Source organism: Vulpes lagopus, chromosome 12 (assembly GCF_018345385.1).
Source record: "Vulpes lagopus strain Blue_001 chromosome 12, ASM1834538v1, whole genome shotgun sequence".
Classification (NCBI taxonomy): domain Eukaryota; kingdom Metazoa; phylum Chordata; class Mammalia; order Carnivora; family Canidae; genus Vulpes; species Vulpes lagopus.
In genome coordinates this window covers 6,538,341-6,564,345 of record NC_054835.1, presented here as the reverse complement: position 1 = coordinate 6,564,345, position 26,005 = coordinate 6,538,341, and the positions used below count along the sequence as shown (strand labels likewise).

Below are 26,005 nucleotides of genomic sequence, written 5' to 3'. Positions count from 1 at the left end.
TACCAGCCATCAATAATAAAATACATTAAAAAAATAATAATAATAATAAAATACATAGCAGTATAAAGAAATGTATATTTGACAATTAATGAAATACAATAACTAGTGAATTATCTTACATATTCTATGCTAAGAAGCCGCCTCAGGGTAGTATTTCTATCTCCTCCCTTCTCATTAAAATGTAGTGACCAAAAAGGAGAATACAGAAAAGGACTATGTATATTTCAAGCCCCCTCATCAACTCCAGAAATTTTTTCTTTCTTTCTTTTTTTTTTTTGTTTTAAGATTTTATTTGACAGAGAGATAGAGAGCACACAAGCTAGGGGAACTGCAGAGGGAAGAGAAGCAGACTCCCCACTAAGCAGGCAGCCCATTGTGGGGCTCGATCCCAGGACCCTGAGATCATGACCTGGGCCGAAGGCAGACTCTTAACCCACTGAGCCACTCAAGTGCCCCAATTTTCTTAAGATTTACTTAAGTAATCTCTATACCCAACACGGGGCTCAAACTCATGACCTCAAGACCAAGAGTCAAACACTCTACTGACTGAGCTAGCCAGAGGTACCTTCAGAAAAATTTCTAAATGTAATATTCGTTCACTTATTAATTAGCACTAGGTACCACATACAGTGCAAGACACTATATGCAACACATTATTGTCACTATTCCTGGTAAACTCTTTAAATGTACCCTTCACCATGTGCTTACCCAAGTTCCTTCCCTCATCCATGCCTTTGGAACTTCAGGAAACACCTTATGGGGTTTTCTAAAGTCTAGAACTAAATTTCAAAATGTAACCACTAAGAAATTCTCCCAAGAGGCTCCTGGATGGCTCAGTTGGTTAGGAGTCTCAGGTCATGACTTCAGGTTTGTGGGATTAAGCCCCAATTCCCCCTCCAAGCTCAGCATAGAGTAAGCTTGAGATTTTTCTCCCTCTCTCTCTCTCTCTGCCCCTCCCCCTGCTCTCTCCCCTCCCTCTCTCTTAAAAAAAAAAAACTGCTTAGAAAGCTAGTCTATAGAGATGAAAAGGTCTAGGAAAATATACTAAACATTTGACAGAAAGGATGCAAGTTCTCTTAAAAATGAGGATAAACTGAAAAATGTTTTTCCCATGAAGACTTAGATCAAGCACTAGCTATGCTTAAAAATTTTCTTTCAAGGGGTGTCTGGCTGGCTCAGTGGGTGGAACCGACAACTCTTGATCTCAGGGTTGCTAGTTCAAGGCCCAGACTGGGTGTAGATTACTTAAAAATAAAATCTTTACCACCACCACCCCCAAAAAGTCTTTCAACATTTTCCCATCAAAAGAGGTTTAAATCTCTTTTCTAAGGGTTAATGCTTTTAAGAAAACACTTGAGCTCTGCTACATCAATAAACATCAGCTCCCTCGATGGATCTGTGAGATCACTAATCATTTTTCTGATGACAAGACAGCATTCACTATGCAAAAATCAGGAGATGAGATCTGGTTAATGAAACAAATAGGACCCTTTACTCACAATTATATTAAAAGGTCTGAGTAAACCAAGCTGTAAGTAATTAAGAACAGAGGCAAGCTCACCACTTAAAGAAATTTATAGTAAAATTTTAAAGTTAGACTGCCTTCTGTAGAGAGATTATATTCTAACTTGTTTGATAAATCTGAATTAACAAAAAAATAAGGAAGGGCTTTATTTAATGTGGCATATACTTCGGGATGCCTGGGTGGCTCAGCAGTTGAGCATCTGCCTTCAGCTCAGGGTGTGATCCTGGGACTAGGGATCGAGTCCCACATGGGGCTCCCTGCATGGAGCCTGCTTCTCCCTCTGCCTGTGTCTCTGCCTCTCTTTCTCTCTGTCATGAATAAATAAAATCTTAAAAAAAAAAAAAAGATTTTTATTTATTTGAGAGAAAGAGAGCAGAGGGAAGGGCAGAGGGAGAAGCAGATTCCCCATTTAGCAGGGAGCCTGGAGGTCAGGTCTTGGGAGATCATGACCTGAGCCAAAGGCAGCCACTCAACACACAGAGCCACCCAGGTGCCCTGGAAATGTACATTTTAAAACTCCACAAATGAATTCCTAAATTACCACTGCTCCAGGGTATCAATTTGTTTCAGAGGAGCAGGTAAAAGACCTGGTCCTTTTATGTTTAATACATTAGCCTATTTTGCAGAGACAAAATTGTTGTTTGCTACTAAACAAGATTGGAGATCACTGTCCTGGAGTAAAGCAGTAACTTATAATTACTACTCAAGAAGAAAAAAAAAGTGTTCTTTAGAAATTAAAATTTTTATTGGCAAAAAGAAAAAAAATTTTATTGGCAAAACCATGTCATGCAATATATATTCCTTTTGTTATGTCAAAATCAATAATCTCTATTGAAAATGAGCTTTTGATAATAAGAATAGCCAACATTAATCATTTATAATATGCAGGCACTGTGTTAAGCATTTTACACTCTGTCTTACTGAATATTGACAACTCATGTATGAAGCTGATGCTCTTATTATCCCCATTATCTCATCAGGAAACTAAAGTTTAAGAGTAGTTAAATAATTTGTCTAAGGTCACAAAACTAATATATGATAGAGCCAAGGCTTGAACCCGAGTTTGCATGACTCCAGAGTTTCATCATTACATTATACTGCATCAAGACACACTCAAGAATTCATCCTACAAGTATGCAAAGGTGGAGGTGAGGCTTTCTGTTTTACAATGGCAAAACATACCCTTAACATAGTGGCTGGCAAAGAGATGCTCAAAGAATATATGCTGATGAAGAAGTACCAAAGATGGAGAATGAGAGAAGTCCCTTTTAGACCTTGCAAGGCCTGCAATCTAAGTGGAACAGAAAAATTAGAAAACCAGTATTATATGCAGAAGTGCCAAGAAAAGGCAGGATAAAGGAGACAACAGTAGGGATGCCTGGGTATCTCAGTTAAGTGTGTGTCCAACTCTTGATTTCAGCACAGGTCATGATCTCAGAGTCATGGGACAGAGCCCTGTGTTGGGTCCGTGATCAGAAGGGAGTCTGCTGGAGATTTGCTCTCTCCCTCTACCCCTGCCCCAAACTACCCCCCCCCCAAATAAATAAATCTTAAAAAAAAAAAAAAAAAAAAAAAAGGAGAAGGGGCACTTGGGTGGCTCAGTGGTTGAGCATCTGTCTTCGACTCAGGTCCTGATCCTGGGATCCTGGGATCAAGTCCTGTCCTGGGATCAGGTCCCGCACCAGGTTCCCCGCAGGGAGCCTGCCTCTCCCTCTGCCTCCATCTCTGTCTCTGCCTCTCTCTCTCTCTCTGTATGTCTCATGAATAAATAAATAAAATCTTTTTTAAAAAAGGGGGGGGGACAGTAATTAATCAGGAAGGGAATCCTTGTGGAAACATGTGCTACTGGTTCTTCAATTCCTACATTTTCTGGTCTAGGAATAAAGAGGATACAAATGAATCAAAGACGCTTCTGATACTCCAAAGTTTAGTGTTGGGAATGACAAAGGACATTAAGTACATATTACACAATCAGCAAGAAAGTAGAAAGTAATAAAAAGTATGATCCTAAGAATTAGGCACTACAAAGGTTTAGCAGGATACAACCATGGCCAGAACTGTGGTGTCTAATCCAAAGCTATAATGTCTCTCATCTCTTTGCATAATAAATAAGTCTGATCTAAGTATTTGGAGGAAACCAAAGCACAGAAACTAAAAACTTTGCCTCAAAGGTAAAGTTTTAAAAATTTATTGACTTTCAGCCCAATGTTCCAGCAGAAAACATGGAACTCCATTCCTAAAAGAGCTGGGCTAAATGGAAACTGGAAACAATCTTCCTAAAAGAAATCCATGCAGTTGGAAATTTCCAGAGGAAAGCTACTAGGAGGTTACGAAGAAGAGCCTCTATGACAGAGTCCTTTTGGTACAAAGCTGAGACACAGCCAACCTACTCTGAAATAGTTCCTTTGAGAAAGTTATATTCCACAGGGAGATAATAAATGTGGCCACTGTCCACGGATGCCCTTACTCCACAGAGGAGGTACATGCCTCTTGTGTGAACTGAGATTTAAGCTTAACCAGAAGCTTTTCAAACCACTGGTGTTGGGTGTTTTGTTTTTGTTTTTTTTTCATACATACACCACCACGACTTCTACAAACACATTAACTGAAGGACAAAAAAAGATATCTAAAAATGCCAATATTCAAAATGACTGTCTCCCAAACCCTAAGGGACCTTCCCAAAACCCTGAGTGATTTAAGTGTATTATTCTATTTTTGACTAGTGCCAGCTAGCAACACACACAAGGATTCTCCTATATGCTTCAGAGCCATCTCAATACTACTCTGAAAAGGGCTCATATTTGGAAAAAACAGGTTCCAAGGGTAAAGTGGACTGTCTGAGGTCACTTGCAAATCAGCAGGCACCAGGAATAGATTTTAAGTTTTCTCTTAGTCCAGACCTCCAGGCATTCCAAACAGAAGGCTGCTACTCAGTATAATCCCAGCAGCTATAATGTGCTTTCCAGCACAAAAAGAAAGATCATTCTAATACCTACTCTGAGCAAAGCAGTGCCTAGAAATCCTAGTGTCATTTCTTCCATCTTCAAGTGTGAGTTTGGTAGGTTCCCAGGGACATCAAAGCATCTTTCAAGCAAATCAACCCCTTCCCTTCCCCTGTTCTCTATTGAAGAGGATGCCTTACCCTACAGGAGCTAGATCTACCCAACCTCCAACCTCTATTCGACTACCAAATAAATACAAATAAGGAGGGCACAACGACCACAATGCTGCCAGATGAAACAGCTAGGGAGGAAAAAGAAAAGTCATCCTAGCAAAGTTCAGTAGTCCAGTGGAAATCCCAAAGAAGATCTCACTAGAGCGGGGAGATGAAGTCAGTGGTAACAAAGAAGATAGGCAATGTGTGTAGTATTTACCGAGCGCCTATTACGTGCTCTTCTGGGTGCTGAGGACACAGCAGTGCATACAAGTGGGGAGCCAGGGCTGGCACAGTGAGTGACAGGCATGTTGAATTTTAGGGCGGAGGGTGGTAGGGACGATGGAAGACACTTGAAGCGGTAAGGTGGAAGATGGAGGTGTGGTGACCTGGCTGAAGCTTCGGAGTTGGGCAGGCTTAGGTCTGAATCCTCACTTTACCACCTAGCTAGCTCTTAGCTGGATTCGTGAATCATCTGTAAAGAGGGTGCCTCCCGGTCTTGGGAGGTTTCAATGAGCTAATGCATAGGAAGCGCTTCGCCAGCGTCTGGCGCTAGTAAGCGCTCTATAAAGTAAGAACTGTCTCTTTTTTAACATTTCATCTTCTCGTTCCCAAAGTCCACTACGGAGCCTGGGATCGCCTAAAAGACCCGGGCACGTCGGCTGACGGAACCAATGCAGGAGAAAATGGAAAGATGGATGAACGAAAGGCTGCGAGGAGAAAGAGGGCAGCAACTGCAGCGAGGTGGCTCGGCCACACGCGGAACAGACCTCCCAACGAGCACATGGAGGAACCCGGGAACGTCGCCGGGGCAGGGCACCCGGCTGCAGCGGGGACAGAGGCGGGGGCTCCCCCCGGGCGACCGCGAAGCGCCCCGGCGCGCCTCGAGGGAGCGTCACGCCGGACAAGGAAGCGCGGGGGGGGGGGCGAGGAACGCGCCCGTGAGGAGGGAGGAGGAAGGCAAAGAGACTGGATGAAGAGACGGGAGGCCGGCGTGAGGCAAGGGGAGAGGCACCGGCCCCGTCTTGGAGAAGTCGCCTGGGATCCCCGCGCGCGGGGACCGTTTGGACGTAACCGCCTCCCGTCTCGGCGCCCGTCCACCTAGCGGGGCTTCACCCCGCTACCGCCGCCACACGTCTCGCCCGCAAGTCCCGCCCGGCTTCCGCTCGACTTCGACCCCGCGCCTCACTGCCACCCCCGCCGATTCGGCCCGCTCCGCACCTCACACACTGCCCGCCGGCGGCCGCCGCCATCTTCGCGCGCGCGCGCCCCGGCCCCGCCCCCAGACGCCGCAGCCACGTGACCATTCGCCTCCGGCCGGGCTGTGGGCGGTGTTTCTTGTCACGTGACGGCGGGCGGGGCCAAGATGGCGACGCCCAGAGAGGTGAGGAACCCTCGGTGGGAGCAGCACTGGCTGTAAAGAAAGCGGCGGAGTAGCAACGTCTACGTCCTAGGTGCGAGGCCGTGGAGGATAGCTGGGCGCCAGTTCCCAAGCCGCAGAGAGAGGCTTGCCTACAGTGGAGCTTCCCTCCTCGCAGCTGGAGAACGGAAAGAGGAGGTGCTGGCTGTGTGAAGCTGCCGCTTTCGGCTTGACAAGGCTTGAGGGACCCAGAGGACAAGGCGTCGCTAGTCACTCCGGTTTCTCCGGGGCCCGGTCTAGAGACATGACCCGAGAGCACGCTCCCCCGGTCCCCGGGGCTCCGCTGAGTGGGTCAGTGCTGGCGGAGGCAGCAGTAGTGTTCGCAGTGGTGCTGAGCATCCACGCAGCCGTGTGGGACCGGTACTCGTGGTGCGCCGTGGCTCTCGCAGTGCAGGCCTTCTACGTCCAGTACAAGTGGGACCGGCTGCTGCAGCAGGGAAGCGCTGTCTTCCAGTTCCGCATATCCGCAAACAGTGGCCTGCTGCCCGCATCAATGGTCATGCCTTTGTTCGGACTGGTCATGAAGGAGCGCTGCCAGTCCATGGGGAACCCATATTTTGAGCGCTTTGGAATTGTGGTGGCAGCCACTGGGATGGCAGTGGCCCTCTTCTCGTCGGTACTGGCACTGGGCATCACTCGCCCAGTGCCCACCAACACTTGTGTCATCTCAGGCTTGGCTGGAGGTGTCATCATTTATATCATGAAGCACTCACTGAGTGTGGGCGAGGTGATCGAGGTCCTGGAGGTCCTGCTGATCTTCGTCTACCTCAACATGATCCTGCTGTACCTGCTACCCCGCTGCTTTACCCCTGGGGAGGCATTGCTTGTATTAGGTGGCATCAGCTTCATGCTCAACCAGCTCATCAAGCGTTCTCTGACTGTGGTGGAAAGCCAGGGCGACCCAGTGGATTTCTTCCTGCTGGTGGTGGTAGTAGGGATGGTGCTTATGGGCGTCTTCTTCAGCACACTCTTTGTCTTCATGGACTCAGGTACCTGGGCTTCCTCCATCTTCTTCCACCTTATGACTTGTGTGCTGGGCCTTGGCGTGGTCCTTCCCTGGCTGCACCGGCTTATCCGCAAGAACCCCCTGCTCTGGCTTCTTCAATTCCTCTTCCAGACAGAGACCCGCATCTACCTCCTGGTCTACTGGTCTCTGCTGGCCACCCTAGCCTGCCTGGTGGTGCTTTACCAGAATGCCAAGCGGTCATCTTCTGAGTCTAAGAAGCACCAGGCCCCCACCATTGCCCGAAAGTATTTCCACTTCATTGTGGTGGCCACCTACATCCCCGGTATCATCCTTGACCGGACACTGCTCTATGTAGCTGCCACCATATGCCTAACAGTCTTTATCTTCCTAGAATATGTGCGCTATTTCCGCATCAAGCCCCTGGGCCACACTCTGAGGAGCCTCCTGTCCCTTTTTTTAGATGAACGAGACAGTGGACCACTCATCCTGACACATATCTACCTGCTCCTGGGCATGTCTCTTCCAATCTGGCTGGTCCCCAGGCCCTGCACACAGAAGGGCAACTTAGGGGGAGCAAGAGCCCTAGTCCCTTATGCAGGAGTCCTGTCTGTGGGTGTGGGGGACACTGTGGCCTCCATTTTTGGCAGCACAATGGGGGAAATCCACTGGCCTGGAACCAAAAAGACCTTTGAGGGGACCATGACCTCTATATTTGCCCAGATCATTTCTGTAGCTCTGATCTTAATCTTTGATAGTGGAGTGGACCTAAACTACAGTTATGTTTGGATTTTGGGCTCTATCAGCATCGTGTCCCTCCTAGAAGCATACACGACACAGATAGACAATCTCCTATTGCCTCTCTACCTCCTGATATTGCTGATGGCATAGCTGCTGCATAGCAGTGATGGGAAGAAATGGACCTGGGGAGGATGAATGGTCCCCACAGCAGCCAGCCATTTTGGGCATGAAGAGCCAAGGGGTGAGAAGCAGATTTGATTTTTTCAATTGATTCAGATTCAAAATAAAAATCAAAGAACTCCTGGTTTTAGTTTTGCTGATGTTTTAAAAGGGACAAAAAGGCTTAAAGACAGCACAACAATACAAAGAGGCTGAGTGTGGTATAGGACACACACACACACCCATACCCACACCCGTCATCTTGCGATTCTTGGAGGGGACCCGAGCGGGATCCTGGAGTCAGGAGAGTGTAATGGTCACCACTTCAGGTTCTGGAGTCAAAGTAACCTGGTTGAGACTCTGAGTCCTTGACTGCACTATTTAACTATGTGAGTTGCTTAACCACCCTGGGCCTCAATTCCCTTGTCTACAAGATGGGAATAGTAAGATCCCATCTACTGTTAGTTACTAGGTGAGGATCCAGTGAGATGAGGTAGGTGTGTGAAAGGTCCAGCCCACAGCCCATGTATAATGAACAAATATTAAGGGAAAGTGTCATTATTAGTCAAGGCTAGCCCTCATGTCAGCAAAAAGCCAGGCCAGCCAAGAGGTTTCATGGATTGTGCTTGGAGACCAGAGTGACTCTACTCCCCTGGCAACATTTGGAGGAGAGCCCAAGAGGAAAATAGCCAAGCGCATGTGCTCTCTCTCCCCTTTGAGCTGAAGGGAAGAGGTAAGACATCTGTTGCATGCGCAGAAGGGCTGGAGGAAGAGTATCAAGCCTGGTGGGCTGACTTCCTGTTTGAGCCAACTCCCCTCCTGCCTCAAGGCCTCTGCTGCCTGGCTGAGTGGTACTGATAAAGGACACATGATGATGATGCTGGCAGGCACAGGGTCCTTAACAAGGGGTCCCTCCTGAGACCCTCTCATACACCAGTCACCTCGAAACCTGTGTTTCTTCTCTTGGTAAGAAGTTAGAGACTGAGGGCTGGCGGGATTTACTGAGAGTTCAGAATGGCTCTACTGTGGGGCCCATGCTGTATCCTTGCTCTGTGTGAGGGCAGGCTTCAGGGCTGTCCTCTTCCCCACTGTACCCTCCAGCACCAGCAGAACCTGGCATTGTAGCGGGAACCCAGGGGACATTTGCCAAGTGGGTGAACATTTTCCATCCGTGGGAAATGCATAGTGAGTTGCCTAAGGCTGGACAAGGTTCTCTGCTCCTTACCCAGCCCAACAGGAAGGGGCCTAACTGTAAGATAAAAGAACTTTGGCCTACCAGGGCCAGAAGCCAGGAGCAGAGCTCTAGCAGGGATCACTGTTGAGCCCTGTCCCTCAGAGGAAAGTGTCAAGACATTCCTTTGGGGCTCAAAAAAGACTTAACAAACCCTTCCTTTCTCCCAGGCTCCCTTCTACTTGCAAAAAGAGGCGGCAAAATGCCAAGGAAGAGCTTTGCCTCACTGGCTGCCTGGGTAGCACCTGTGAGGGATCCTCCCAGCCTTGGTTTATCAACAAACACAGTGGGGACTGAAAATTAAGGTCACAAATTCATATGGCTGCTGAGGCTGGGCAGGTAATGCCATAGAGGAAGGGAAAGTGAGGAGTATAGGAGCCTCCAGGAAGTTGTTCTAGCCAAGCATCACCATGCTCCACCATAGGCCCAGAGCAGCTGACCTGCTCATTCAAAGAAGTTTAGAAATGTACATTGTTGGGACGGCTGGGTGGCTCAGCGGGTTGACTGTCTGCCTTTGGAAAGGGCATGATCCCGGTCCCGGGGTCGAGTCCCACATCTGGCTCCCTGCATGGAGCCTGCTTCTTCCTCTCCCAGAAAGTCTGGGTGCCCGTCAAAAATGCCCACAGAGAGGGACCGTGGGGGCCTAATTTGGCCCCTTGATTGTATAGGTGGCAAACCAGGCCCAGAGAGAAGAGTCTGGCTTGGGACTGGAAAACAAATTGGTCACAAGGCCAGGCCCAGAATCTGGGACTGTATTCCCCAAGCCTGGTCTTCTCTCCCCAAGCAAGGAGTATTGGGAGCACAAAGGTGACAAGCACAGGGGCGCCTGGATGGCTTGGTCAGTTAAGCGTCTGCCTTCAGCTCAAGTCGTGATCCTGGGGTCCTGGGATGGAGCCCCACATCCCTCTCTCTGCTCAGCGGGGAGCCTGCTTCTCCCTCTCCCTGTGCAGTTCCCTCTGCTACTCCTCTCTCTCTCTCTGTTAAATAAATAATAAAATCTAAAAAAAAACAAAAACAAAAAAAAACAAAAGTGAGAAGCACATGTGCTGGATCAGGCTGAGTCACTCAACAACTGAAATAGCCCTTGGGACTGGAGCAGGTCACTGAAACTTCCCACACCATGTGGTAGCTTCACCATCTATAAACACAGATGGTAAGAGCACCTACCTGGAAGGTGTCAGGACACAGTGAGACAAAACACTTACAGCTCTGGGCATGGTGAATGCCCACTAAATGTTATTGTCATTAAAACTGTGCAGACCTCACCAGGCAGGGCTGGGATGCCTGGGATAACTTTCAGCAGGGCTCTTCTCTTGAAAGAAAGGCTATTTGGGAAAGAAGAGTCAGGAGGCTGCATTCAGAAATCGCTTTTATTGCATGTCCTGCACTGTAATAATTAGAATTGCATCAGAGAGGAGGGAACAGTGGGTAGCTAGCAGAGAAATAGCTAGAATGCTATCATGGCGAAAGGCTGCCTCCAGCAGGAGGTTCGGTTGGGGTAGGGGAGAGGCAGAGAGACAGAGGTGTCCAGAAAGCCAGCCAGCCAGGCTCCTGGGGCCCACCTGCCACCCCTCACCTGCCTATCTACGGGCTCAGGGGCATAGACCCTGGCAGGGAGAAAGCACAAGGGAAGAAATTTAGCTTCCCCTTTGCAGCTGGGTGGTCGGGCAAGGCGCTGGTGCTTGCAACCCACAGCTTCCCCTGGAGGGGCCGGGCCCCGGCCCTGAGAGGCGGTTCAGGTGTACAGAGGGGGAAAGGGCAGCTCAGCTGTTGGCTGGAGCCTGTGGAGATAGAGATGACCCTGAGGCACCAGCATCACTGCTCTGGGCCTCCAAGACCTCTTCAGGAGCCTGTCCAGGGCACGCGTGCGCACACACACACACACACACACACACACCCTGCCACCTACCAGTTCTCCAGGCTCCACATGGTGCCCAAGGACTCCATGAGGTGGAAAGTATAGGCATGGCGTGAGCGGTCAGAAAGGTTCTGCTCACTCTTGTGCACTACTTCTCCGTGGATTAGGATAAGGGCCCCTGGCAGGAATGCAGCAGGTCAGGAGAACATTTGGCAGAGAGAGATAAAGGCCCCTCCTCCCTCAAGTGATTCTGTGGCCTGTTCATCCCCATTCCCATCCCTGAAAGCTCAGGGTCAGAGGCCATGCTACTGCTCAGAGGTTCCCCTGGGACCAATTCCCTTCTGCTGTGACCTATGCCTTTGGCAAGCTTTGGCAAGAGCATCCCCTTCTATGATATTTGCGGAACCAGGCCCAAGTGTCTGTACTATGCCAGTCAGCCGGGACCTCGCCATCAAAAGCTGGGCTGCAGAGTGCCTGGGTGGCTCCATGGTGAAGTGTCTGCCTTCAGCTCTGGTCATGATCTCAGGGTCCTGGGATCAAGCCCAATGGTGGGCTCCCTGCTCAGTGAGTTTGCTTCTCCTTCTCCCTGTGTCCCTGCCCCCCAAATCCCTGTTCGTGCCATCTTTCTCTCTCTCTGTCAAAAAATATATATATATAATCTTAAAAAAAAAAAAAAAAAAAGCCAGGCTGGATGTCAGGTTGCCCTGTTCTAAAAGGAATGGCCAGCATCTGTTTAGCATCTGCCATGTGCCACATCTTAAGCACATCATCTATCTCACTGACTTCCCTGCTTTACATTTGGGGAAACTGAGGCTCAGAGAGATTCAGTCATTTGCCCAAAAGGACGGTAGAGTCTGGACTCTAGCCTGATCCAGGATGCCTTAGGGAAAATCGTGTGGTTTTCGGGCTTCCCTATGCCCGTCCACCCCCACCTCCCATCCCGTAACTTCACAGCCCTCAGGAGAGCTGGGCAGTCAGAGCAAGCACAGACCCACACATACAGCCTCAGAGCCTGCCTCCCTGCCCTCTGCATCCCACCTACCTCTCTGCACTGGTGTGGGTACAAATAGGCTGTCATCCCAGACAGGCTCTGACCCAAGGAATCTGGTGTTGAGCTTCAAGCCAGCAAAGGCCCGGACCATCCTTCTTGACACCCCACCTGTGGCCAAGGGGGGAGCCTTTAGCCTCTCTTATTTTCCGGGTCTCTCTGCCACGGGGACTGGATATGGGTGGGCAGGGAGAACAGGTGTCCTTACCAGTATGGGAGCCTGGGATGAACCAGAGGCAGCCATTCTCCAGAGTTGCATCCTCCAATGCGATCCACATGCCCAGCACCCGGCCCAGGGGCTCCGTGTACAGGAAGGTGGAGTCCTGGTGAGGGGAAACTGCAGCAGCCCCCACCCTGGACATAAGGAACCTGGCTTGCTTCACCTTGTCCTTATCCCCACTGGTGCTTTCACAGCCTTCCAAGGGTCAGTTGGAATCCCACCACCTCCTGGCCTGGAGACTCAGGGCATGAGATTTCACCTCTTAAAACCTCCTTTTTCTAAACCATGAAGTGACCTCAGCAGGAACCTATCTCATGGCGTTGCTGGAGGACCCCATGCCACAGGGTGTGGAAAGTGCTTACTTAGTACAGGGCCCAACACCATAATTGCTAAAAAGGAGCTGCTAGGGTTTGATTTCAGCCAGGCAACTAAAGCCACCATCCTTAACCAGAACAAGGACCTCCAGCCACCAGATGATCCACTGGGCGGTGTGAGGCTGAGTACAAAAGGCGAAGACGGGGTGCAACTAGCCCCCATCCACATTTTAACACCCTCCATGTGATGCTGGGACCCCACCAGGATGGAGAATCCCTGAACAAAGGACTTTAGACAGTAGATGCTTGTTCCATCTCCTTCCCAGGGAACCATGTGTTTTCCAAGCCCTAAGAGGGACTTGAACAATCCGGACAATGTCCAGAGGGAGGTGTCCTGGTGGTGGGCAATCCAAAGCATTTGGAGCAGGACTGACTGCAGGAGATGGGGGTACTGAATGCGGGGAGAGGCTGCTCATCACCTCAAGAGACCGTCCTCGGGCTGGATGGGAGGGAGGTGTGGTCACAAGGAGGGCAACTTGGGCTCATGCAAGGAAGGAAAGGGCTGACTGTGAGGGGATGAGCCCCCTGTCACTGGAGGTATTTAAGCAGAAGTAGAGGGAGGCTAAACAGAGTATTTGTGCATGCAGGGAGGTTTGAAGTTAGATCTGCAATTCCTCTGTCAAATCAGTCCTCCAGGGAACTTGTTAAAAATACAGGTTCACAGGTCCTTGCAGCCCTACTGACTCAAGATCTCAGGGACTGGGGACTGAGGGCTCCAGAATTGATATTTTTAACTAGTGAGAAGTCACTGCCAGGTTCAAGAACCACTGCCAAAGGCTCCAGAACACCCTCCCAATCGATAGTTCCAAAAAGGAACAGAAGGGAGCTTCTCCCTCCTGGCCCAGGCTCTTGCCCATAGACATCTCAGCAAGCGCCATCCCTCCCTCCAAAGACCTGACAACCACAAATGTCCCAGATCTCCCACCGTTGCCATCGCTGGACCCCATGGCCTGTTCTCAGCTCACCTTCACCACCAAAGTGAGGTTGCTGCAAGAGAGAAGAAGGGCCAGATGAGACTAGAGGCCAGTGGGGAGGGGCAGGGGCTGCTCTGAGTCTTGTGGGATGCCCTAACTTGGCCACAGGTGTCTACCTCCAAGGATTCCACACCAGCACCCAGCTATGGAGTACTCCCTGTGTGCCAGGCCTAGAAGGACTGCAAAGAGAAAAAGCACTCTGCCCATGGAGTACTCCAAGTCTGAGCACACAGCATGCCTACCGAGGGCAAAGGAAGAATTGAGCAGCAAGAGCAGCTGGGGCCCAGGTCTGAGATTAAGCCTTTCAGCCCCAGGATCAGAAATGGGCCCCTCTCTTCCCCAGGGAAAAACTAGAAGGTTTCTTGGAGAAGGTGGCACCAAATCGGGCCTTGAAGCTGGGAGCAGAGCATCTTAATGGCAAAATAAGGGAGCAAGAGGTTCGGGGGGGTCTCCTTCCCTCCTGTCACCAAATTTTAACTAAGCACCAACTAAATGCCAGGCACCTTACCCAGAAGAGACAGATTTTGCATGTTCTCCTTGAAACTTAGTAATTCCTCAGGGAATCAGCTTTTGGCCCATCAAAAGGAGGGGTTTGGTATGAGTACCCTGCCCATATTCAGAGGGTAAACTGAGGTCTGGGGAGGACAGGGAGCTCACCTTGAAGATGTACATGCTCTGCACCACCACGGGCATCTGGAGGCCCAGACTTTTGGCCAAGGCCTGGAAAGGGGCAGAAGTCAGACTTCCAGCCTGCTCTCATTCATACCTGGGCCACTCCCCACCCTCACCACACCCCTGCTTACCTGCACCTTGGGAGAGTGTGTGACATGTCTGAAGACAGGGTCGTGGGCGTGCAGAGCTGCAGAACAGAGGCAGACTAGTGAGCCAGCCCCCCACCCCCATAGGTCCCTCTGTGCCTGGTCCTGGGCGCCCCAACATAGGCCTCGTCAGGCCTCACCGGGGCTTCTCACCTATTTGTATGTGTTGAGCTCTCTGCTGGTTTCTAACCAAGGGATGGGCCCACAGTGCCTGCACCCTACTCCAACTAAGACATAATTCTCCACCTTCCAGCCATCTGGAAATGTCACTCCAGACCTGACTTAAAGGGACCTGTAACATAGTAGCTATCTGGGACGCCTGGTTGGCTCAGCAGTTGAGCGTCTGCCTTCAACTCAGGGTGTGGTCCTGGGGTCCCGGGATCGAGTCCCACATCAGGCTCCCTGCATGGAGCCTGCCTCTCCCTCGGCCTGTGTCTCTGCCTCTCTCTGTGTGTGTCTCTCACGAATAAATAAATAAAATCTTAAAAAAAAAAAAAAAAAAACCATAGTAGCGATCTCGGGCCTGCCTCTTTCTCTGAGCTGCTCCAAGTGACTATTTCTCTCCTATAAGCCTGTTTCTCCTCCGTACTGCAGAACCAGAAAGCCAACCCTGCCTCTCAGGCTGCCACAACACTCGGGGTAATGCCTACACACCCTCAGGTCACAGCCTGGCATCAAATACCTGATCGTGGGCAGCCCCAGTGGCGCAGCGGTTTAGCACCACCTGCAGCCCGGGGTGTGATCCTGGGGACCCGGGATTGAGTCCCACATCAGGCTTCCTGCATGGAGCCTGTTTCTCCCTCTGCCTGTGTTTCTGCCTCTCTCTCTCTCTCTCTCTCTCTGAATAAATAAATAAATCTTTAAAAAAAAAACAAATACCTGATCGTCTTGTTATTTGCTATTATTGTTGTTATTATAAAAAGTAAGGGTTGAGAAAAAAAAAAAAAAGTAAGGGTTGAGAGTTACCTGGGTGGCTCAATCGGTTAAGCATCTGCCTTTGGCTCGGGTCCTGATCTCAGGGTCCTGGGATCAAGCCCCTCCTGGGATCAAGCGGATCCCTCTCCAACTACCCCTCCCTCCACTCGCTCGCATGCTCTCTCTCTCTCAAGTAAATAAATAAAATCCTTCTTTTAAAAGTAAGGGTTAGATATAATTATTGATACTGATTTGTACACTTAAAAATGGTTATGATGGCAAATTTTATATGCCTTTTACCACAATTCTTTGTACAAAGCTACCACAATACAACTTCAAGTTTAAAAATGAGTGGGGGTGCCTGGGTGGTTCAGTGTTTTGAGCATCAGACTTGATTTCGGTTCAGTTCATGATTTCAGGGTCGTGGGAGGGAGCTCCTGCTGCACTGAGCTTGGTGCTCAGTGGAGAGTCTCCCTGAGATTCTCTCTCTTCCTCTCCCTGTGCCCCTCCCCCTGCTCACACACTCTCTTTCTCTCTCCAAATAAATAAAATCTTTTGATTTTAAGATTTTATTTATTCATGAGAGACACACAGAGAGAGGCAGAGACATAGGCAGAGGAAGAAGCAGGCTCTCTCTAGGGAGCCTGATGCAAGAATCTATCCTAGGACCCCGGGATCACTACCTGAGCCAAGGAGCTGCTCAACCACTGAGGTACCCAGGCATCTCATAAATAAAATCTTTTAAAAAAAATAGGTGGTTTGCAAAATAAATTACAATGTATGATCCTAGAAAAAACAAGGAGGATATCCTAGCTTCATTTTGGGGTCTCAGAATAGAGACCATGTCAACATGTTAGGTGCCTCTGAAGGAGGCTCCAGGAATCAGTGGGAGCCAGGAGCCCCCCATGCCCGAGGCCTGGATCATCTTCAGGCCAGGCAGAGGAGGGTCTGCACAGGTCCATCTGCACGGGTGGGTGGCTCAAGTGGTTTCTCTTCCCAGTGTCATATGATTAGCACCATAAGGCCAGAAGAGCAGACCCAGAGGGGGAGTTGCAGCCAGAAATGCCATTTACTGGGCCACTAACTTACTGTGGGCCTTGGGTTAGGCCTCAAGGCTTTTCGGGCCTCAGTTTCCCTGTATCCTTCCCCCAGGTACCTGCTTACCGTGGCCAATTTTATTGATGGATTTCTCTGGAGGGACCAGGAAATTTCCTGTAACACAAGAAACAAGTAAAGACAAAAGAGCTGGAGTCCACTCTTCCCTGGGCAACTGGTCCTGGTGCCCACCCAGCACCTGGAGATACCCCAGTCAGGCCCTTCCCACAACCCTGGGGTTCCCGGCTCCCAACCTTTCTCGTCGAAAACGCCTTTCTCAAAGAAGAATCGAATCTTGTCGCCACTGCTAAGGAAATAGTCTTTCTTGCCCTGCAGAGAGGGGATGTTAGCGGGGCTGATAGAGCAACATGGGGTCAGAGCTGGGCCTGACAAAAAAGGAAGGGGACATTCATGCTTCCCAACCCCGCAGGGCTGCAGACCCCACTGTTACTTCTCAAACTCGTCTACTGAGGTAGACAGTGAACAGGAACCCCAAGTTCGTGGAAGCACAGCTGGAAGACACAAGCATTAAATTCTTGGACACCTCTTAATAAAGTCACAGAACTCTTATGCTTGATACAGTGTGACTCTGAACATAGGATGGTAATCAAACAGGTGTGGTTCCCAGGCAGCCTTGGGTCACCTGTTTTACCACTCAACACCTGTTTCCTCATCTGTAAAAGGGAAATAATAATAGAACTGACCTCCTCTGGATTGTTGGAGGTTTCAGGTAGAGGCTGAATCTTACAAGAGTTGAAAGCACAGACCCTAGAGCTATAATACTTGGGTTCAAATCCCAGCTCCGCCATGGAGTTGCTGTGTGACCACCAACACATTACTGAACCTCTCTGGGCTTAGTTCCCTCAGAAAATATAGATGTTATCAAAGGTATCTCATGGGGTGTTGTAGAGATTACGAATTGGTGTACATAAGGCACTAGAACAGTCCTTGGAATGTGGAAAGTGCTGCATGAATATCTGCTTTTATCATCATCACTACTGCTGTTGCTAAACAGAATACACTCAGCCAAGGCATGGCTAAAAGGTTGATGAATATAAACTATTACTCATCTTTTTCTTTTTTCTTAATAACCTTCCCTTGTTAATTTTAGTATCATGTTTTTCATTTCTTTTTTTAAAAGATTTATTTATTTTAGAGAGAGTATGAGCATGCCCTGGGGGAGGAGGAGCAGAGGGAGAGGGAGATAGAATCTTAAGCAGACTCCCCACTGAGCACAGAGCCCCATGAGATCACGACCTGAGGAGAAACTAATAGTAGAATGCTTAACCATCTGTGCCACCCAGGCACCCCCATATTTTACATTTCTTAGCATCATATGAAAATGATGCTTCAGGAAGATGCCCAATGTTTTCCCTGTGGTTCTAGCTGCCCTCAGCCACTTTTATGTAGATAGATCTCTCTACCTTCCTGTGTAGACACACAAGTGGAACTGAGGGCACCGACCCCTGGGTTTTCCAGGTGGCACAGTCCCATGGCTCCCCTCCTGTGTGCACACCTGCTCTCACACGTGCCTGCGGGCACTGTGGTGACCTGCCTGGCCCTTTCACAGCCTTTCCCACTGAAAAATATACATTTGTTTTGGCAGCATTCATAGCTGTTCTGTATCAGGATCAGGGTGAGAGAAACAAGTCAAGGAAGCATAATTAATAATAATAACAATATTAAAGATAATGAGCACCTGGGTGGCTCAGTTGGTTAAGCGTCCAACTCTTGATCTCAGCACAGGTCTAGATCTCAAGGTTGTGAGTTCAAGCCCTGTGTTTGACTCCATGCTGAGTGTGGAGCCTACTTAAGAAAATAATAATAATTACAGAAAATGAAACTAAACATGTCAAAGATCTACTTGACTCCTTAATTCACAAGGGAACCAGTAAGATGTTCAGAATTCCAAGAACTGCATACAGATAGGCGGTAACAAATGCTGAAATGAATTTGCAGATAGATGGAACAGGAGTAGATCTCCAGGTGATTACTTCATTCTCCTGGACCCTTCATACCCATTTCTGTGGACAGTATTATCAGGTTTTTAAAAAAATTAAAAAAATTTTTAGTGACCTCTACACTCAATGTGGGGCTTGAGGGGATCCCTGGGTGGCTCAGCGGTTTGGCGCCTGCCTTTGGCCCAGGATGCGGTCCCAGAGTCCCGGGATTGAATCCCACATCGGGCTCCCGGCATGGAGTCTGCTTCTCCCTCCTCCTGTGTCTCTGCCTCTTTCTCTCTCTCTCTCTATGTTTATCATAAATAAAAATAAGTAAATAAATCTTTTTAAAAAAATGTGGGGCTTGAACTCATGACCCCAATATCAAGAGCCGCATGGTCTACCAACTGAGCCAGCCAGGCTCCCCTATTATTATCAGTTCTATACAACTTGGAGAGTTGGAAAATAACTCAAAGTAAGCTGGAAGGGAGAACTGGATGGAACATCCACTGATCTTTTTTTATTTTTCCTTTTTTTTTTTTAAGATTTTGTATTTATTTGAGAGACACACACACAGAGAGAGAGAGCATTGGCTGGGGGAGGGGCAAGGGAGAGGGAGAAGCAGGCTCCCCACTGAGCAGGGAGCCTGACACAGGGCTGGATTCTAGGACCCTAGATCAGGATCCTGAGCTGAGGTCAGATGCTTAACCCACTGAGCTACCCCGGGCCTCTGATATTTTTCCTTTTAATGCTCATCTCAAAGTCTTAATATTAATGGTGAATGATGAGTGTTTACTGAGTACCCAGCACTGCACTGAGCTCTTTGCAAGCATTCTAAACTAGGATACATACACTTCATTCTCCCATCCTCCCCTCAACCCTTCGCTGGTCTTTGGAACATTCTCAGAAAGCAGCTTGGGAGGCACAAGATCATCCCCCTCATTCCTTGGGGCTGTGAGTGACCTGTCTCTAGACACTGGACCCCTATGCCTGCTAGAAGGCGTCGGTGAGATGTAATCCTGAGTCACCTGGGAGGTGGCTCACCACCCTCCCAGCCTGGTCTCTGGGTTGTGAGCCATTGGGCCATTGTAATTCCCTCTATGCCCACCAGATGGCAGGAGAGCCTCAGCATGAAGGAGCTGCGTTGAAGGCCTGGGGCCACAGATTTGGCTTGGCAGGCAGCACCACAGCCAGGCTCCTGGAAGTGTGGGAGAACCCGGAGTTTCCACTTACCCATCTCAAACAGTATTGCGTACTATTAAGTCACAAGGGGTGGGGATGGAGAAGCTGAGTTTCTAGTCTCACTGGGGTATGAGGCTGACACAAAAGCAGGTCCCTTGGAATCACTTGGCTCTTTCTGGGGTTTCTGGCCCAACTACTGAGGAAACACAGCAGAGCACTGAACAGCACGGACTTCTTATCAGGCCGATCTGGGTTCAAATCTTCACTCTATAGTTACTAACAATGTGGTTTGGGGCAAGTAAACCAAGCCTCGTTTTCCCCACCTGTCAAATGGGGGTAATAAGATCAACCTTATAAGTCCATAGTGAGGAGTGAAGGACATACACCTAGAAGGCACTTAGCTGGGCACAGGGAGGGACCAGGGCCCAATCTGTTACCAGAACAAGCGCTCATGGGCCTTGGGGCCTTCCCATCCAGGCTGCAGCTCTGCCTGGGGACTGAGCCCCCCGTAAAAGACCAGATCCCATTCTCACCTGCCCCGGACACCTACTTGGCTTCTCAGCTGCTCTTCTTCCTGGGTGGAAAATTCTATGCGGCAGTGGATAGGGACGTCCATGTCAGCCACTAGCTCGCCAATCCTCTGTTGCATGGCTACACACTCATCTGCAGATAAAAATCCTTCCAGCACCAGAAATCCGTCCTCCTGAAACTGAAGGCAGGAAGCAAACTCAGGCTTCTCTCTGCCCTCAAATGCTCTTTATGAGGACTGACATAACCTCTCCCTCAAACCCAAAGCTGTGTGAGGGCAGGACCAAGAATCCTATTTATTGCTCTGTCTCCCCCTCCCACCCACCCCCACTCAGGTCATGGTGCCTGGAACCATGGTGAGGAGCAACCAATAGTGGTTGCCTGAATGAAGGAAGAAGGAAGGGGAGGTGTCCTCATCCTTCCCCTCCAGTGGGGCTTGGGTCACATGAGAATATTACCCCATTCATTTATTCAACTGAAATTTATTGAGCATCTACTGTGTACCAGGCATGGTTTTAGGAGCTGGAGCTACAGTAATGAGCAAGCCAGCCATGATACCTGCCATCCTGGAGCTTAAAGTCTAGCAAAGGAGGCTGACATCAAACAAAACAGCATGTGGGGTAGAGTGGTGGGGTGTGTGCTATCACAAACCACTGCGTGCAAGGAGGGAGAAGGCAGATTCAAGAGCTAAAGGCAGAAGTGTCCAATGTAAAAGGATTGGGGTGGGGGACAGAGGAGTTTCAGGGCAGCAGCTCTGAGGAGGTGGCATTTAAAGGGGACCAGCAGGATAAGGGGGGGTTGAAGAGACAAGGATGAATATTTAAGTCCCAGAGTGCAGGATGTGTGAAGCCCCTGAGCACAGGAGGTACACAAGGAATTGAGGCCAGATGGAGGGAAGTAAGGGTGGGGGCTGAAGGGAGGCAGGAGGGTGGTGGGAGCCAAGCCAGGCAAGGAGGTGGGCTTTGTGCTGAATGTGTGGACAGCTAGGGGGGAGGGGAGTTAAAACAGCTAGTTTAAATTCTAATTTGCCTCCAAACTTCTTATTCTGTGGCTATTGAGAGACATAAGGAGAGAAAGAACATCTACATGTTTGCTTGCAGACCACTATAAAATCTTAGCATCGGAAGTCACCTCTTGAACCCACTGTGAAGTATCTGATTCCCAATTACTAACCTCCCCTTCCCTCCTTCACTCCTTCATAGATGCCTGCCTTCCACATTCATGCCCACCCACTGTGGGCCCTTTCATCTCTGGAAAGCTCTGTGATAGGTACTCAATCCTCCCATCAGTATCAAGTTGAACATTTCCTCCTTGGGAACTGGGTCACCCACAGCAAACTGCGTGACCCAGCAAACACACTCAGAGGAGAACTTGTTGACATACATTGGGGGCTTAACAAATAGAGGAGCAAAGTGTATTAATTAGGGGTATTCACTGATGCTGGTTGAATGAGAACAATACATCAGAAACAAGCTAAATGCTCAGCACAAGGATGGTCATTCAACAAAGTATGTTTTATCTATCTGGAACCCAACACAGCTGATAAAAATCATGTGGTAGAAAAATATTTACTGACATGGCATATGTGCCCGATACACTGTGAGATGGGGGAAAAAAAAAAATGCTGAACACAGATTTAGTATTTTAGCCATTGCAAGATCTTGGGCGACCGCCTTGGCCCTCAGACCATCAAGTCGGGGGCATTTTAGCGTCTCCTTTATAAAATGGTGGGCAAGGGGACCCCTGGGTGGCGCAGTGGTTTGGCGCCTGCCTTTGGCCCAGGGCGTGATCCTGGAAACCCCGGATCGAATCCCAGGTCGGGCTCCCGGTGCATGGAGCCTGCTTCTCTCTCTGCCTCTCTCTCTCTCTCTCTGTGACTATCATAAATAAAAAAAAAAAACAAAAAAAAAAAAAAAAAAAAAAAAAACGGTGAGCAAGCACTCACAAGCGGTAGCTATTATGTTCGCCTTTTAAAGATTCTAGGGCTGTCTACTACCAAAATACTAAGTCTCAGGGTAGGAAATTATGGGTGGTTTTTCATTTTCTTCTTTGAGATTTTCTGTATTTTTCAGCATTTTTCCCTTATCAGCAACAAACAAGGATCACGTGTTTTTGTTTTTTTGTTTTTGTTTTTGTTAAGTCTGTGTCACTCTAATTCCTAAGAGTTAGCTTTCCGTGTAAGGACAGCAGGTGGGACCCAGCCGCCCTCTCCCGGCTCCGGGCCGGGGCGGGGACGGGGGTGGGGCGGTCTGCCCTCCGTTGACCCCGCCCCATCACGGGTCCTGGCTCCGCCCTCCCCCTCCCCCGCTGTCCCTCCGCCTCCCCCACCTCTGCTCCTAGGACCCAGTCCTGGGGCTGGACTGGCTGGCTGATCTTTACTCTTTATTCTGGTTTCCTTCACACGTACACATTCCCACCTCACCCCGGACCCGTGGTCCTGATGCCCCCGGCTGTGAGTGCAGAAGTTAGGCGTTGTGGTTGGAAACTGACAGCTCTGAGCTTCTGTTTCCTCTTCTGAAAAATGCAGGGGGTGGGGTTGAGTTCCTAGGGTCTACTAGAGGTCTGGAGGGACCCCCAGCTCTTATGTGACCTTCTCGGACCCCAACCTAGCAGATGCCCTACCTTCTGGAGCTGCGAGGGGCTCAGGCAGGCCATGAGGATGAGGCAGGCGCACAGATGGTTCCGGTTGCTGCAGGGCCAGAGGCTGGAGAGGAAAAAGTACAGGGAGGCAGAGTAGTTGGAGCCTGGGAGATCCAGAAGAACTTAACCCTTGCCTACCCAAAGGAAACCCAATCCCTACCCCCAGCCCTCGCCCTCCTCCCCCAAGCACACACAGATCAGCCTGGAAACCACCCTCTCCCCCCGATCATTTCTGTGCCTGGATGAAGTTCTTGCCTTTGACCTAGCTCAATAACCTGCGTCCATCCTCCCAGTTAGTCCAGGATTAGCCCTTTCCACCTTTTCCAATCTCCTTCATGGTTTTTAACGCTAGCTCCCAGTTTCTTTGCACAAACCAAACCCCTCTGGCTGCTTACCAGGTGCCTAGAAGCTGCAGTCCAGGAGTGTCAGGGCAAAGAAGCTGGGTAGGCTGGAGGACCCGAGTCCCAGTTCAGGTACCACGACTCACTGTAACCTCTGATGAATGGCAGCCCCTCTCAGTTTTTTAGTATATGTACTGCTGAAGGGAGCACAGATATCAGCCCCTCTCTGGACATCATGCGTGGATTAGAAAGTCTCTAGGCCACCAGCATCAACATGGGGTGGGGATGGGGGGATCGGGGTGGGTCTAGGGGACTTACACAACAGATTGGTCACATTGGGGCAAGTAGCTTTGCATTCCAAAGACGCAAAAGGTCCTCAGAGAATTGTCCGGGCCCCGCTCAGCTCTGATTCTCTGAAACTCTGTCTTGGGAGGTTTAGGGACAGTGGAGGGGTCAGCCTACAGCTCAGAGGAAAGATAGCAGATAAAGGGAAATCTTTGAAAGGGAAAGGGACTAGGGGCACCTGGTTGGCTCAGTTGGAAGAGCATGTGCCTTTTGATCTCTGGACTCTTGATCTCTAGGTCCTGAGTTCAAACCCCACATTGGGTACAGACATTATTTACTTACTTACTTACTTGCTTACTTACTTACATAAATAAATAGAAAGAAAGAAGAAAGAAAGAAAGAAAGAAAGAAAGAAAGAAAGAAAGAAAGAAAGAAAGAAAGAAGAGAAGAGAGAGAAGAGAAGAGAAGAGAAGAGAAAGAAGAGAAGAGAAGAGAAGAGAAGAGAAGAGAAGAGAAGAGAAGAGAAGAGAAGAGAAGAGAAGAGAAGAGAAGAGACGAGACTATAGATGGGGGCCTGGGTCTCCAGCATAAGGGATGGAGGAATGCTGGTTCCTGTTCCCCATCCTCCGGGCCCAAGGTGTTTGGTTTCTCAAATTCAGCTGGCACAATAGACTCACTAGTCCTGTTCAGCAGTTGACAGGGCCATTCTGGCTGCAGCTCCTGAAGACTGGCCACTGACCTTCCCTGAAATGACATTTTTCTGAATGGCAAAGGGACAGAATGTCTTGGGAGTAAGCACAGGGACATGAGCTCAGCCTTCAGGAGCCTTGGACCCAAGTCAAGTTGTGTTTTCTGGGCCACCGCACTAGGAGTAGCTGCTCAATGCTGAATTCCTGAGGGCCAGGGAGAGGGAACTAGGCTCCTGAGAACAGAGAAGAGGTTCTGAGGAGTTGGGCTGGGTAAGGAGGGCAGGCAGAGCAATGCAGGAAATACAGTGAGACTCAGCCCACTTAAGGCCAGGTGCATTCCCAGCTGTCCTGGCCTTGTCTGATGCGGTTGCCCAACAAGTATAGGAACACCGCCTACCGTATGCCAGGGACACAGTGAGGGTCCCATCATGCTGGGCTAGCAGCTCTCCGGGGAACTCCCACCAAAGGCTTGTAGTGGAGGCTTAGTGGGACAGACTGGGTTTGAGTCCAGGCCTGGGCCTTCCTTACTCCATCTGTAATTTGGGGATAACATAAATACCTCTTGTAAAGAGAAAGAGGAATGGTTGAGCTTGGCACAGGGCCCGGCATTTACTAAGTGCCTACCAGCTGTTCACCAAAAGTTAGCTGGGGCTGTTCTGGGTGGAATGTGAGGTTATTTTTATTTTATTTTTGAACTTCCCCCAGTTTTCCAAACTGCTGTTATAATCAGAGGAAAGACTATACCACTGAGGTTTGGAGTGGACAACCTTGGGGGTCTGGATGGAGGGAGGGAGGAGGGCTGAGCCTCTGAGATTTGTTCATTCATTCTGTTCAGGCTTTGAGAATTGGGTTTGCATTGTGGGATTTTTCCCTCAAAGCTAACCAGCTCCAGATCCAACACTCCTGGTTCCTGGTGACACTGGGCAGCCCAAGCCTGGGTAGGGGGAGTGGGAGTTGGTAGGGAAGTACAGACAGTAGGGGAGGATCTCCATTGTGGAGACACAGGAGGTCTCAGAGGGTATCACAGCCCAGAGGTCACCTGGAAGGGTCACAGTCCCATGGAGGGAGGAAGGACAAACTCAGGCCTGTCCCAGGGGAGGTGCCCAAGTAGCAGCTCAGGCCTAATCTGTAAGGCTGAGGTTAGAGACAATGACCTCTCTTTTTCACCAAAAGCCCCCTGCCCCCTGGATCCCCTTCCTCAGTGGTCCAGGAGGAAGGTATCAGTTACTGGGCCCTAAAAGCCAGGCCAGGCCCTCTGTTCAAAATTCCACCTACCACATAATCATCAAGCAAGCCTCAGAGCAATCCTGCAAGATTGCCAATACTAGCCTGATTTTACAGACAAGGAAACCGTCTAAAACAGTCAGATAAATGGCAGAGCTATGATTTCAAGGCCAATTTCAAGGCCGCTCAGTGTATCTCCCTGAGCCTCTGCCCTTGACCCCAGCACCTGCAGCAGGTTCCCCGAGGGCCTAGGAGCCAGCTCCCCCACAGCGACTCTCAGCCTTACCTCTGTGGAGCAGGGAGGGGAGTGGGAGGAATGGCTGTTGGAAATTACAAGGGACCTATGAGAGCACAGAGTAGAAACGCCCATTGCATAGATGGGGATATAGAGGCCATGGGAGGGAAGGAGTCAGCCCAGCTTCATGCAGGGAAGGCTACTGGCTCCCATCCCAGTGTCCTCCCACCCCCACCCCAGCTGCCCCACCCATCAAACCTCATGAAGGCCCAAACCACCGGTGATGGCCAGCTGTGGGATTCCCTGCCCAGGCCACAGCTGGCATGTAACAGGTGCTCTGTCCAGCCCATGCCCAGTCGCTGTCAGGAGCCTGCGATCTCCCAGGCCAGGGAGAGGGGCAGTTAACCACCTTCTAGGTGCCCATCAGTGGCCATTCAACAAACTA

The 26,005-nt window shown here is 49.7% G+C and overlaps 3 protein-coding genes across 8 annotated transcripts in view; 1 reads left to right on the top strand and 2 right to left on the bottom strand.

Moving 5' to 3' along the window:
* Positions 1–5,977, bottom strand: part of NUP188 (nucleoporin 188) — a 54,844-nt gene extending 48,867 nt beyond the window's left edge. For all 3 annotated transcript variants that reach the window (XR_005983152.1, XR_005983151.1, XM_041725782.1), the window contains exon 1: positions 5,901–5,977. Coding sequence is in view for 1 of the 3 variants with exons in the window: in XM_041725782.1 (XP_041581716.1) it covers positions 5,901–5,932 (32 nt within the window). In the remaining 2 variants the exon portion in view is untranslated. The remainder of the gene's footprint in view (positions 1–5,900) is intronic.
* A 44-nt stretch (positions 5,978–6,021) lies between these two features.
* On the top strand, positions 6,022–8,108 carry DOLK (dolichol kinase). The gene has a single exon (XM_041725787.1). The coding sequence runs from the start codon at positions 6,344–6,346 to the stop codon at positions 7,952–7,954; it is 1,611 nt and encodes a 536-aa protein (XP_041581721.1). The 5' UTR covers positions 6,022–6,343; the 3' UTR covers positions 7,955–8,108.
* A 2,442-nt stretch (positions 8,109–10,550) lies between these two features.
* On the bottom strand, positions 10,551–23,617 carry PHYHD1 (phytanoyl-CoA dioxygenase domain containing 1). Of its 4 annotated transcripts, none has more exons than XM_041725795.1 (12): positions 23,182–23,617; positions 22,769–22,850; positions 20,152–20,327; positions 16,751–16,851; positions 16,566–16,613; positions 14,472–14,527; positions 14,326–14,388; positions 13,620–13,681; positions 12,309–12,454; positions 12,095–12,211; positions 11,104–11,230; positions 10,551–10,975 (listed from the first exon to the last, which is right to left on the bottom strand). In XM_041725795.1, exons 2-12 carry the CDS (start codon positions 22,799–22,801, stop codon positions 10,930–10,932), a joined length of 975 nt encoding a protein of 324 aa, XP_041581729.1. In that variant the 5' UTR covers positions 22,802–22,850; positions 23,182–23,617; the 3' UTR covers positions 10,551–10,929. The 4 variants fall into 4 exon arrangements, with proteins under 4 accessions (XP_041581729.1, XP_041581731.1, XP_041581730.1 ...); XM_041725797.1 differs by having other exon boundaries at positions 12,309–12,423; positions 13,660–13,681; positions 16,751–16,826; positions 23,182–23,615; XM_041725796.1 differs by having other exon boundaries at positions 12,309–12,437; positions 13,660–13,681; positions 23,182–23,614.
* Positions 23,618–26,005: the final 2,388 nt, after the last annotated feature.